The 14,439-nt window shown below is 46.1% G+C and overlaps 1 protein-coding gene across 6 annotated transcripts in view; it reads right to left on the bottom strand.

The window, feature by feature from the left end:
* MED13L (mediator complex subunit 13L) overlaps positions 1-731 on the bottom strand; it is a 322,312-nt gene extending 321,581 nt beyond the window's left edge. For 5 of the 6 annotated variants that reach the window (XM_047759795.1, XM_047759796.1, XM_047759798.1 and 2 more), the window contains exon 1: positions 459-658. In XM_047759795.1, coding sequence (XP_047615751.1) covers positions 459-530 — 72 coding nt within the window. In that variant the 5' untranslated portion in view covers positions 531-658. Of the gene's footprint in view, positions 1-458 lie in introns of all 6 variants that reach the window. The other variant, XM_047759797.1, reaches the window with a different exon arrangement.
* Positions 732-14,439: the final 13,708 nt, after the last annotated feature.

Here is a 14,439-nt window from a genome sequence, read left to right as displayed (position 1 = left end):
AATTCAAAAGGCGGGCGGGCGGGCAGCCCATCCGACAAGGGGGGAAAAAGGCTGCTTATCGCAGGCGCGGGCAGCACAAGGCAAAGCTTTCCACATTTAGGAAAAAAAGGGGGGGGAAGGGGAGGGGAAGGGGAGTGCGATGGCAACAGAGGGTGGGCGTTCGAAGTGCGACCCAGAATCCGCAGCTTTGAGACTTCTACATGCAAATTCCACGCCGAGCGCCGCGCTCACAAATGATTTTTAAAGAGCCAAATAAACACTGGATGGGATCCAAGGCGAGGGAGAGACGATCCAAAAGGGGGAGAATCAGCGAGAGGCGAACGGCGGGGAGAGGCGAGGGAGGGGCGAAGTCCCGGCGGCGGGAGGAGAAAGTTGGTCTGCGGCGGAGGTCGGCGGCGGAGGTCGGGGACACCCCCCCCACCCCGGCATAGCCCCCTCCCTGCAGCCCGGCTACTCACCAGCGAGAAGAGGTTGGAGTGACAATCCTCCAGGCTCGCCCCGTTCGCCACCCAGTTCGCTGCCGCAGTCATGATCCTCCGCGAGCCCGGCCGCCAGAGCGGGGCATGTCGGAGCGAGGCGTCCGAGGCGAGGCCGGGCCGGGCGGCAGCGCCTCGCCGGAGAGCGCGGGGCAGCCGGGCCGCCGCCGCCGCCGGGGGAGGGCGGGAGGGCCGCCGGGCGGGTGGGAGGCGCCGCGGCGACGCCGCGCCGGGGGCGGCGGGCCCGGGCCGGCGGGGGGGTCCGCGGCGGCCGCGCGGCTCCTTCCTGCTCCCGCGGCGGCGGCGGCGGCTCCGGCGGCGGCGGGGGGCGCTGTCCGCGCGGTCGGGCGCCCTCCCCGCCTCTCAGGGCCGCCGCTGCCTCCCGGGCCGGCGCTGCGGGCCGGCCGCCGCCTCCGCCTTCCCTGTTCCTCAGCCGCCGCCGCCGCCGCTGCTGCCGCCGCCGCCTTGTTTATCTCCAGCCACCGACTCCCCCTCGGCCCCCGCCGGCGCGTGAGAGGAGGCGAGCCCCGGAGCCGCCGCCGCCGCCTCGGAGCCGCCGCAGCCGCGGAGCGCGAACTCGCGAAGGGGGGGGTGCGGACGAAGCCAGCGGGCGACCCCGGCAGCCGAGCGACGTCCCCTCCTTCCTCTTCCTCCCCCACCCCCCCCTCCTCCTCCCCAGTCAGCCTCGCTTCTCCTCCCTCCCCGGGCTCTCTCACTCTGACAGCAATGGCGGCCGCCGACCGCGGCTCGGCCCGCCATTGGCTAGCGCCCCGTCACGTGACGGGCGCCGGCCGCGCGGGGGGGGGGGGGACGGGGGAGGGGCCCTGAACGGCGGCGGCGGCGGCTCGCGGGCGGCGCTGCTGAGCCGAGTGCGATCGGATTCTCCGGCCGGGAGAAGGAGGAAGACGGGGAGGGAGAGAAAGAAGTGCGGGCGGCGCGGCTGCCGGGCTGGCAGCGGCAGGGCGAGCGGCCTCAGGCTGCTGTGCGTTGCCCCGCTTGGGCGCCGCGCCCCGCCCCCTCGGGTGCTAGGATCTTTACGCGGCGCTACCTCACCCACGGAATGCCTGTGGCAGTGGCCGCGGAGAGCTGGGGCCCCTAACCTGTGCCTCTGACGGCCTGGGCGACTGGGTGGTGGGGCTCGCTGTTGGGCAGACAGCATGTCCACGTGTCTCAAGGTTTCACTCTGTCGTCCGTGTTTTGCAAATGAGAAAACTGAAGCACAAAGAGATTAAGTCACTTGCCCGAGGTCTAACAGCTGGGAAGAGGAAGAGATGGGATTCAAACCCCTGCACCCATGCACAGGGAAGCTAAGCTCTTGCACTAAGGTTTATTACCCTCGCCCAGGAGCGCTTACTGAATACCAGGCACTAAGAAATGCAGAAATGCCTTTTGAACCCTTACTCCTAGGCACTGTGAGCATGCGTTCATTCATTGCATAAATGCTTTCTAATCTCCTGCTTTGTGCCAGAATTTTTTTTTTTTTTTTTTAACTCCCAGGCACTTTACTAGGGCTGTGTTGGGAGCAGACCTTCCCTCCAGCATTCAATCAGTAACCAACATTTCCAGTATGGGAGTACAGAGGAATGCCACCATAGGGAGGCTCTTTTCCAGCCCTCAAGGCTTGAGTTCCATGCAAAGGAGGAGAGAAGATAACTTCTTCATTAACAAGCCCTCAAACGTGGAAGAGCCGTGTAGATTGGACTAAAAGAGAGGAAGAGTGGAAAACAGGAGAAAGATGGAGTGTAAGAAAAGGAGAGAAGTGTTAGACATGTGAATTGAGCTTTAGGAACTACTACAAGTAACTGCTAAAGCAGAAGCCATAAGCAGCATGTTATAATGTGTACTATCATGGCCAACACTATGTTATAACCCACTGACACTATGTTATAATGAATGTGCCTACCTTATTTCACATAGTCCTCTGAACAACCACATAAAAAAGATACTGTTATTATCCTTAGACTCTAGGTCAAACCTCAGAAGCACAGTGATATCTCTAAGCTCTCCAGTTAGTGAATGGCTCAAACCCAGGTCTATCTGGCTCCAGAGCCCAAGCCTGAATCCACAAGGTTCTGTGGGCAGATGCCTGTAGATTGCTTTGGCAACCCTAGTTGCATTACTTTGATCACCATAGTTTAACTCTCTGAGCCTCATTTCCCAACCTGTCCAAAAGGGGTCCCAATTGCTGACCCACTGACCTCAGTCCACTGCGCATGTCTATTAAGATACTGTTGGTGAAAACGTTTGGAAAAAAGAAATGTCAAAGCACTCTATCGACATGCATGGTGTTAATTGAGCCTGAGCAATCATTGTGATGGTCCATCATATCCAGACATATTTATATCCCAGGAGACCTTCATCCTACACACCTGGTCACCCAGTTCTCATTCTTCAGCAAATCTCTTTAGACTCCCAAAGCAACCTAAGAGGAAAATGAGAAAAGGACATGTATAGTTTAGAGAATAGGAAAGACACATGGCTTTAAAAAATATAAAAAAGATGCTCAGTCTCACTTGCTGCTATTGACAGAATGTATGTGTCCCTCTAAAATTCATATGTTGAAACTTTAATTCCCAGTGTGATGGTATTTGAAGATAGAGCCTTGGCAAGTAATTAGGTCACAAGGGTGTAGCCCTCATGATTGGATTAGTGCATGGTGTAAGACAAAACGAAAAGATTTCAAGCCCTCAATTACTCTCTCTCTCCTTCTCTTCTACCCTCTCCCTTTTCCTCTCTCTTGCCACTCCCCACCCAGCCCCCTTTGAAGACATAACCAGAGGAGGGTTCTTACCAGGAACTAAATTAGCTAGCACCTTGATTTTGGACTTCCCCACCTCCAGAACTGTGAGAAATAAATTTTCCTTGTTTAGCCACCCAGTCCATGGTAATTTATTAGAGCAGCCCAACGAGCAGACTAAGATACTCATCATAAGAAAAACAGAAATTAAAATCATAATAAGTATTGACAATACTTTAAAAGCTTAAGCAACTGTGAAGGGAAGTAGAACTCTCACACACTGCCAGCGGGAATATAAATTAGCGCCACAGCTTTGGGCATCAATTTGGAAAATATCAGAATTTATAATGAGCATTCCCTTTGACCCAGCAATGTTACTTTTAGGAGTTTATCCCACAAAGATACTTGCACAGGTGTATAACATAGACATGTAGTGCAAAGATGTAAACTATAGTACTGTTTGTTGGACAAACACTGGAAGCAACTTACATGTCCATCATGCAGGGAGTAGTTAACAGTATAATCCAATGCAGCCATTAAAAATAATGAGTTTGCTCTATGTGTACTGACATAGAATAACCTCAAAAAGAAATTATTGATTGAGATATCCCTGGAAGGTTGCATGAAACAATGGTAACATCAGTTGCCTCTGGGGTTGGGGAGTCAAAGTGGGGAGAGAAGTTCCCGTCGTGACTTAGTGGTTAACGAACCTGACTAGGAACCATGAGGTTGCAGGTTCGATCCCCGGCCTTGCTCAGTGGATTAAGGATCTGGTGTTGCCGTGAGCTGTGGTGTAGGTCGCAGATGTAGCTCAGAACCCGCATTGCTGTGGCCGTGGTGTAGGCTGGCGGCTACAGCTCCAATTGGACCCCTAGCCTGGGAATCTCCACATGCTATGGGTGCGGCCCTAGGAAAGATTAAAAAAAAAGACAAAAAAAAAAAGCGGAGAAAGAAACTGCTTTTCACTCTACGCTTTGCATGCTTTAAACCAAATGTGTCCATTACCTATTCAGTGCAATAATTTATAAATAACACAAATCAATCAATAAAATTGAAAACAATAATCAAATGCCACCATAAAAGTAAATTAAAAAGCAAATAAACAACACAAGACAAAAGGGGAAAAAAACTTCATCTGGGGAGTTTTTCTTGGCTGTCAAAGCTAAGGCCCCAGAGTGGAAAAGGCTACAAGTGCAGTGTGCGATTGCCCTGGCAACATGAGTACAGAATGAGGACCCAAGGGAACTGGGTTCTAGTCTCAGATGCACCACTGAGCGACCCTATTATCTTAGATAAGCCACTGAACCTCTCTGGGCCTCAGTTTCCTCCTGTGTGAAAAAGCAGCTCAGGTGATCTTCTGGGTCATTTCTAGCAAAGAAACACTTTGACTCTCTACCATGGAGATGACTGATAAAAATCTTCAGAGTCCTTAATGGTGAAAGCAATGGGAGTTGATGGGAGAGCCTCAGGAGAGAAGATAGAAACAAAACAAAACAAAACCCATCACTGATGACTAGGAAGCAGCAAGGCACTAGACTCATCAGAAACATCCCCATTCATAACTGAGTTTCTCCATTTGTGAAAATGCCTACTGTCCAGACAGGAAATAGAGGTGCCCCTCTGCACAAATCTCAGGTCCTATTCTGAGAATAACAGGTTAGTTCCCTTTCATGGTTACCAAATGTAATAGCAGAAAGAAAATGGAAGCAAAAATATGACCAGAGGAGGAACCACCCTATTAGAAAGAACACAGGAAGCCACCACAGCTGCAGGGTGGGAGTATTTTGTAGGAGTTAAGAATATGGCTTCAGAGTAAGACGCACCTGGGTTCCAGTCTCTGCTCTGTCATGCACTAGCTGTGCAGCCTTGAGGAAGTCACTTAACCCCTCTGTCCCCTATTTCTTCTGGTGTGTTGACCTCTCAGAGTGATAACACAGGGTGAGTTCTCAACACAGTGCACGGCCCAATTGGCAGTGATCAATAAATTATAACAATCACAGTCACTTGTCCATCCTCCTACAGTAGAAAGCGGCACCCAGTCCCACCACTTGAAGAGTTGTTTTGTTTTTCCCCCTTTAACCTCAGCTTTATTAGATTTACTTCATTGTAAATAACAAAAGTAACAACATGCTAGCTGTAACAAGTTCAACACAGGAGTATGCAAGGAAAAGCGAACATTCTTTTCTCTATCACAGAGATAACCAAACTGAACCAAATTGTTGCGAGTCCTTACTCTGCTTCATCCACACTCACACCAAATCACATAATTTAAACACACATTCTCCTATGGGATTTTTTTATTTATATATTTTTTTACTTTTTACGAAAATGGGATCATGTCACATATATTACTTTGCAAGCTGCTTTTTTTCACTTAACAATTTATCACAAATATACCTCTAGGCCTATATATCTTGATCCAACTCAGTCTTTTATTAGTTGTATAGTGTTTCATAGAACACCTGTGCCATAATTTATCCAATTATTCCCCTATTTCGGAACCTTCCGGTGGTTTCCAGTTTTTTCCTACTCTAAATAAGGGTGCAGTAAATATCCTTATCCATATATTCTTATGTACTGACACTTTTATTTCTGTAGAATAAAGTCCCCAAAATAGGATTGCTTTTTTATTGTTAATAAACGTGTATTTTTATTGTTAATAAATACAGCCAGAAGACTTTCCCCAAAGATTGTGGCAATTCACACTCCCTCAAGCAATACGGGAAGAGAGTACACTTCCTCACCACCTTGCCAGTATCTGGATGTTGCCAATCTTTTTTTAATTTTTGCCACGCTGATGGTGAAAAATGGTGTCATTGTGTGAATTTGCTTTCCCAAACCCCAGTGAGTAGATCTTCCCTTAGGTCTCTTGACCATTTGCATTTCCTCTTGAGGTTTCTCGCTACTCAGCTACTCAAGTTGGCAGCTGAGAATGAGAGAGAACCAGAGGCAGTCCCAGCGAGACCAGTATGGGGTTTGGGACAATGGCATGCACCGGCCTTGGGTCCCTCCCACCTGGTGTGGACAAGGCCATTTGTTCCCTAATTCCATAAAGATGCTTCCAGACGCTGCCATGCAGCAGGCCTATCCTTTTCATTCCTTCACTTTCATTATTCAATTTTTAAGTGGAAGTTTTAAGTTCCCTCTGAGAGAACGGTCTTATACCAATCAAGCTGTGCTGCCTTGGGCAATAACAGCTCTGCTCCTAACCACCAAGGATTTCCTAATTGTTCCAACCTCTCCCCTAAGACAGTGCAGAGGATGAAGTAAAAACAATAGCAGAGTGCAGCCTGAGGTCTGGGGAAGGGCAAGAACTTCAGAGCTGAATGATGGCTGGTCCAGATCCCAGCTCTGCCACTGACCCTCTTGACCTCTTAGAGGGTGATTTAACCTTCCTGAGCCTCTGTTTCCCCATCCCTAAAGCAAGGTCCACCTTGTATCTGCCTCTTAGAACCATTGTGAGGATTCAGTGAGTTATTTGCACAGCAGCACCTGCCTGACACATACTAGGTATTCAATAAATATCAGTGACTATTCAGACCCAGAGCTTTTCAGAAAATACAAAGACTGAACTCCAAGAAATACCACCAAAGAGATCATGTAAGCAATGATATACGAGTTTTTAAAAATCCCAATCAGCCTAAATTAACTATATTCGGTGCCATCTACACCTTTTACCTACCTAGGACTCTTTTGCTTTCAGTAAGGTGATTTTTGAGTAATTTAGCAGCCCACGATAAATTGCTTTCAACTGGTTAATAATAAAGAAGTGTACAAATGATACCCTCTGATTTTTTTTTTTTTTTTTTACTACACTGACACTTGACCAAAGACAAGTGACTATAGTCATAAATTTTCAGCCTCTACTAACTTTACATGTTGCAGGCTATGGTCACAGCAGGTGGTGAAATATATCACATGCAACTAAATTCTGTTTCCTCTGGATGGACACACATACACACACACACGCTCTTAGAATCTGAACGGCCTCACTCATAACAGCCAACTCAAAATTATCTTTAAGGGAAGAGGGTGTTCACACGGTGGATTCTGTAACTTTTCCTCTCCAGGGCTGTGCAAGTGTGAATTCAATGCTCATAAAAGAAACGGCCTTCTCGGGTGGCCCTGAGCCAGGCTGTGCTCTGGGAGGGGAGATGCCAACTCTTCTGGCAATTCTGCCAGCACATCTCACCCTTTCTGCTTTCTGTGCTCCGGGCCAGACCCAAGCGTCCAGAGGTTTGTAAGGAAGACAAATGTCTTTTCACCAGTGGCCTAAATCAGGGGCTAGATAGGAGAGAAGGCAACTGATTGAGCCACCCCAGCTGTGTGATACTACTCTTGGAGAAGTGACATCCCGGTCCTAGCATGTTAGACAAAGGACCCCATGCTGCAGGGACCATACCCATACCAGTTCCTTCCAAACTGTCAGGCGCTTTAAGTTCCCAGCCTGAGAGGACACTTTGCCTGCTCCCTAGCACAGGTGTGTCAGCTCCCTGCTGGCTGGGTTCCTGCCTGGGGGGGTGGGGGTGGGGGTAGGCAGCTCTTGCTTTCTGCAACAGGTCGTTTTATTTGAAAGCAACCCTGGGAAAGAGCACAGTCCTTACTCAGGCAACAACTCGGAGGCCAAAAAACAGCCACATGTGAGAGGTGAGTCATCACCTTGTCTTCACATGGCCCAGTGACAGGCTCACTGGGCTCTCCTGGTCATCTGGGTTATGGTGTCTCAGCAAGGATGAGGCAAGCAACTCCTCTCTCCCACTTGAGTCTCAGTTTTTCCTTTTTGAAATGGGCCACTGACCTCTTAGCACACTGGTGAGTTATAATCAGTTGGTTTTTCAAATTGCGTACACAATTTCTCAATTTTCAAATGTGCTGACTGCAATCATCTCCCGCGGATGGAAATGGAGTACATCTACAGAGTCACTCTGTTGCTGCTGTCGGTACAGATCGCTTCCCCAAGGAAATAAATTACTTTTCATTCTCTATATATTGTTTACTTTATAGTCTCTTGATCTTACTTTGCTGACTTCTTGTGTAGATTTTTCTGTAGCTTGGTTCCCACTTAATCACAACAGCTTCTGTAAATGTTAGCAAGTTGTGTTATGGGGATTTTCTACCAGCATTTCACAACGCTTACTGAACAGAGAAGCCCCTTCTTTACATTCCACCAAAAATACCTAGGCAAATATTCCCTCACATTAAAAAAAAAAAAAAAAAAAAAAAGAATAGACCCTTAAAGTGACTTTCCAATGAGCAGACTTTACTTCATATTAATCATACAATAACTCAAACTCAAAAAACACCTTTGCAATGTTCTGTGTTTGTGGTTTGATGAAGAGGTCACTGTTCCCATAGCAATTGCTCCCTAATGAGCCTGTTCAGTATAATCTAATCAGCCACATCTCAAGATCCCAACAGAAGTACAGCTTTCTCCTCCCTAACAGAGCTGTGTGGTGGGTGCTACCAACAAGACATTCCATCAACCATATATACTCAATTACCCCCTCTTCACTGTAGCATCAGGAGGGGCTGCTTTCTGAATGTGTTTAGGCAGCTCATTTTCTGCCAGGTGTCTAATTGTCACAACTATCTCATGGGGTAGGTCCTATCACAGTCTTCATCTTATAAATGAGACAGCTGAGGCTCAGAGAGGTGAGCTGACTTGCTTAAGGTCACACAGCTTGGAAGTGCCAGGCGGGATCTGAAGCTTGACCACTGCTGCCTTCTGTAATAAGATGAGGTTAGAGGGTTCCCACTTGCTTAGACACCCTCTGCCCTTTATTCTGGGCTTCCCGTCTCCACACGGGCCAAGTGTGCCTCCCCATCAATGTTCTGCAGGGTCCTGGAACAGTATAGTTCCACTACTTACCAGCCACCTGCTCTTGAAGAAGCAGCCTCAACCCTATGAGCCTCACTCTTCTCATCCATCATGCGTGCATAATTATCCTGGCATCATAAGGAGGTTGGTAACAACAACAACAATAGTAGTAGTAGCAATAACAATAATAATAATAATAACTATAATAATAAGCACAGACATATTTATTGAGCATTTCCCATGCACCAGGCACACGGCCAGATAGTTTACACCATGGAATTGTTTAATTTTCCCGTGAGGGAGATACTATTATTGTTCCATTTTGCAGATGGGAAAAGTGAAGGGTGAAATGAAAATATCCAAAATGTGCCACCCCAAGCCTAAGCCATTTGTCTCTCTGATGATCTCACTCCTGCCCCACTCCCACTGTGTCCTCTTTCCTGCAGAGCAGTCGGAGGGATCCTAATCAAACCTATGTCACTCCTCTGCTCTAAACCCTTCCATGATTCCCATCTCCTTCAAAGTTAAAGCCAAACACTTTGTTGCCACCTGTGGGGGCCCTGGGTCATGTGGCCTCTTGCTCCTTTGCAGGTGTCCCCCCTGCACACTCTGCTGCAGGACCATGACCTCCCTCTGGCTCTGCTCACACACTCAGCCTCAGAGCCCTGGCCCTGGCAGGCCCCTCCTCCCCTTGGGTCAGATGGCCCCCAAATTGGAAAGACCCTTTTGGACCACTGCACCTAAAGCAGTATGCCCCAATCCCTCCCTCTTGCACCCTTACTCTGTTCAGTTTTCTCTTAGCATCTAAAAATCCTCTGACAGGAGTTCCCATCATGGCTCAGTGGTTAACGAATCCGACTAGGAACCATGAGATTGCGGGTTCAATCCCTGGCCTTGCTCAGTGGATTAAGGATCCAGCGTTGCCGTGAGCTGTGGTGTAGGTTGCTGACCCGGCTCGGATCCTGCATTGCCGTGGCTCTGGCATAGGCCAGCAGCTACAGCCCTGATTTGACCCCTAGCCTAGGAACCTCCATATGCAGCGGGAGTGGCCCAAGAAATGGCAAAAAGACAAATAAAAATAAAAAAATAAAATCCTCTGATATGTATCTGTTCTCACATATTTGTGCTTGTCTCCCCCTTTCCCTATTAGAATATAAAGGGGATGGAACATAAAGGCTTTTTTCTTCCCCCTCTTTGATCGCTATCATATCCCCAGTGCCTAGAATATTGTTGGTGTTTAACAAGTGTTTGTGGCTTCCCATGTGGGTCAGCAGGTTAAGGATCCGGTGTTATCACTGCAGGGGCTGAGGTCGCTATTGTGCCAAGGGGTATGATACCTGACCCAGGAACTTCCACATGCCGCAGGTGTGGCCAAAAACAAAAGCAAAATGTAAAAAAAAAAAAAAAAAAAGCATCCCACAAATGTTTGTTAAATGAAGGAATTACAAAATAATACTAAGCAGTAACTCCTTGGCCAGTGTCTGGCACAGAGCAAGTGTCGATCAATGTTGGGTTTATTATCAGAGGTGTTAAACCACCTTGGGCCACAGACAGCTCCTCTCTATGGCAGGAAGACAAAAGCCTTTTCAGCCCTAAGCCTCACTCCGCCTCTGTCCACAAAAACCAGTCCCATGAGAACTACTGAAGGGCCCACTCCCCCCAGTAGCAGCATAGAGGGGGGAGCAGCCCTTCCTTGCCTGTTGTCACCAACAGCCTGAGTGGACAATTGCCCTCCAGAGCCAGAATTAGGATCAGTGATGTAGCCTGAGCATCTCAAATGAGTTCTGCACCTGGCCACAGTAGCCTGACCAGCACTGAAGGTTAACTTTTGTATTACAATCCGTTGTTCCCTGTAATTTTGAAAGTAACACATGCCCCATAAAATATTCAAACATCAAAGAAATGTGTAATTTAGAAAATGAAACACCCCTTTCCCCAACCCAGATAACTTACTGTTAACAATTCAACGTACTGGATATTCAACTAATTTTTTTTTCCCTAAGCACAATCTAACATCTTTTATTATTCTTATTACTTACAAAAATGGGATTATACTGTATACAGAACTTGTATTTTGCTTTTTTTCCTTAATAGGGTTTACTGAGGTATATAATCTACTTATAGTAAAATTCACTGTTTTTAATGTAGAATTAGGAGTCTTGACCAAACATCTACAGCTGTGTAGGCATCACCACAACAAAGACTTAGGACAGTTTCAATACCCTCCCAAATTCCCTTGTGCCCTGTTGTAATCAACCCCTTCCTTCAACCCTAGTTCCCAGAAATGATTAATCTATTCTCTGTCCCTATATTCTGCCTTTACCAGAATGTCAAATAAAATGAAATTACAGGGTATGTAGCTTGCCACAAAACATAATGCATTTGACGTTCCTCCATGTTGTCATATGAAGCAGTGGCCCATTCCTTTTTATTGGTGTATAATATTCTACTGTGTACCATATTTTGTTTGCTCATTCATCAGTTGAAGGACATTCAGGTTGTTTTCACTTTGGGGGTGATTACAAATAAAGTCACTATAAACATACACACACAGGTTCTAGGGTGACTATAAATTTGCATTTCTCTTGGGTAAATGCCCAGGAGTGGGATGGCCGGACCAAAGGTATATTGGTAAATACCTATTTAACCTTATAAGAAACTGCCAAACTGTTTTCCAAAGTGACTTCCCCATGCTCCTTGCTTTTTTTTTTTTAACCTAACGGATATGTTATTATGTGATAATATGTATTTATTTGTTTGTGAAAATCTTTCCCATTAGAATGGAAGCTTCATGGGGGCAAGGACATTGTCTCCTTTCTTCACTGCTGCATCCTTTGCCTAGAACAGATACTGGAACATAGCAGGTGCCCAAGAAAGTGTGTAGGATGAATGATCTGTCAGACCTCCTTCCACATGAGGAAATGCAGAACCATGTCATTAATTTACCAGAGGCACTACAGTGTACATGACTATCTGGCTCTGTCTCACTTTTCTCCACTAGTCCCCATACTGTGAGTCCTTGGTACCCTCCAACTTTTCACTCCAAGACAAGGCTAAATTGGAGTTCGAATTGTGGCCCAACAGATTAAGAACACAACCAGTATCCATGATGATACGTGTTCGATCCCTGCCCTCTCTCAATGGGCTGAGGATCTGGTGTTGCTGCAAACTATGATGTAGGTTGCAGATGCCCTTGGATCTGGCATTGCTGTGGCTGTGGTATAGGCCAGCAGCTGCAGCTCTGATTCGATCCCTAGCCTGGGAACTTCCATATGCCGTGGGAGTGGCCCTAAAAAGAAAAATCAAAAACAAACAAAAAAACCCAACGAATTCAGGATAAGGCTAAATTGATGGGGTTGCATATTTCTTAACAAACTTGTGTGAGTGTTTCATTAAAACAAATTCCTGGGGAGTTCCTGTTGGGGCACAGCGGAAACATTCTGACTAGGAACCCCAAGGTTGTGGGTTTGGTCCCTGGCCTTGCTCAGGGGGTTAAGGATCCGGTGTTGCCATGAGCTGTGGCGTAGGTCACAGATGTGGCTCCGATCTGGCATTGCTGTAGCTGTGGTGTAGGCCAGCAGCTGTAGCTCTGATTGGACCCCTAGACTGGGAACCTCCATATGCCATGGGTGTGGCCCTAAAAAAGCAAAAAAAAAAAAAACAAAAAACAAAAAAACACCCAAATTCCTGGAAGTAGACTTGCTGAGTCAAAGGATACAAAAGATCACAACTTTCGTAGATACTGCAAAATGGTTATACCAGTTTATACTTCCACCAAGACTGGAGGAGAAAACCTGCTTCAAGAGATTATCTGCTTCACCACAGCCTTCCACACACTGAGTATTGCCAGTTGGGATAAATGTTAAATCTGCGCTGCTGGGGGTTTCAGAGTCATCAAGACCAGGGCTTCCCCAATTTTTGGATTTCATACATGGGTACACTCTCCAGAAAGAATTGGGGAGACTGACATAAGACTGCCAGTTTCTTGTTTTGCTAAGAAAAGACCGAAAAAAAGAAAAAGAAAAAGATGAAAACAAATCTACTATCTATAAAACATATTACCTCCTATGGTCTCTTAAATAAAAGGACATTTTTGCTCCATTGAAAAATTGGAAAGGGAAACTCTGAGAATAAAATCAATCTAATTGTAATCCTGTTGGACCTGGTTGTGAATTGGGGAATTCACTGTGAATTGGGGAAAAGAATGCAGTCCGGGTCTTGCAGATGAGTTTGGATGGGAGCCTGGTTGCTACCTGCAGGCCTGCATAGGTGACCCTGCAAGGACTTTAAATGAGAACAACAAAAGGTAGTTGGAAAAAAATGAAACTGAACGGGGGAAGAAATGAAAGTGTTACAATTAGCTAATTGGGCTTAGTTCTTCTGGGTGTAGCTTTATCTCCCCCACTGTGTGTAGAGTTCTTCTCTACATCAAAGACCATCAAATGCCTGGAGAATTGGAACCAAAGTTTATGGAGTGCTTTGAAGATGTAAAGTACTGCTTAAATGCTAAGTATTATTACTATTATTACTTTAAATTTTAAATACCTTTTGTTTCTGGTGGTGGAAATTTTTTATATGTGTGCCGTTTTTATTTTATGCTGAAAGGGAGCCTGTCTGTTAAATCATACCTTGATTCAGGCTGGACTGGGGCAAGCAAGCCAACATACCTTTGGAATACCGAACCAAATTCACCACTCTGTCCTTGTAAATTGTGTTCTCTGGGAAGATGAACACTGTCAATCTGATGCTGTCAGTTTATGTAAGAACATGTCTCAAGATCTAATTGAAATACAGTATCTTTCCAGGCAGAGTTGATAGAGTTATCACATTACAGATTTTATTTGACTCTGCATCTCAATTCATTCCTTTGTATAGTTTCCAGATTTCTTCATAAAACAGAAATTAGACACAGTCTTGACATTAGAATTTCACGAAGAAGCAATCAAATCCAAATTACTTCGAAGAAGGAAAGGACTATAAAAGTGACTAAACAAAATGAAAGGAAAAAACATTCTGGAGGGCCCTAGATCATGAATTAATTTTCTTATTTGGTCCTTGGGACAAATCCAACTTAATTTAGGAGGTTGCCCGACTTAAAACACAAGGAAACACTTTGCATCTGTGGCTACTAAGAGCTTGAAGATAAATATTGTAAAGTTTGAAAGTTTTGTTTACTTTCCTTCCTATTTTGTGGGGTGTGCAGAGAACTCAGACGATGAATTCGACTGGTCTGTATCCCTCTCGTGTGCTCACCGTGTGCCAATAGTTTTTTTTTTTTTTTGCATTAATGGGAAATATTTTAAATTATAAAATCATCAAAGCTTAAATGAATCACTTGGCATAAAACTTGGATCCAGAGTGAAACACAGTCATTGGACCTTTGCAATTTCCTATGGTAACCAAAGACC

The sequence above is a fragment of the Phacochoerus africanus genome, chromosome 15, assembly GCF_016906955.1.
Source record: "Phacochoerus africanus isolate WHEZ1 chromosome 15, ROS_Pafr_v1, whole genome shotgun sequence".
Classification (NCBI taxonomy): Eukaryota; Metazoa; Chordata; class Mammalia; order Artiodactyla; family Suidae; genus Phacochoerus; species Phacochoerus africanus.
This window is presented reverse-complemented; position numbering and strand designations above follow the sequence as displayed.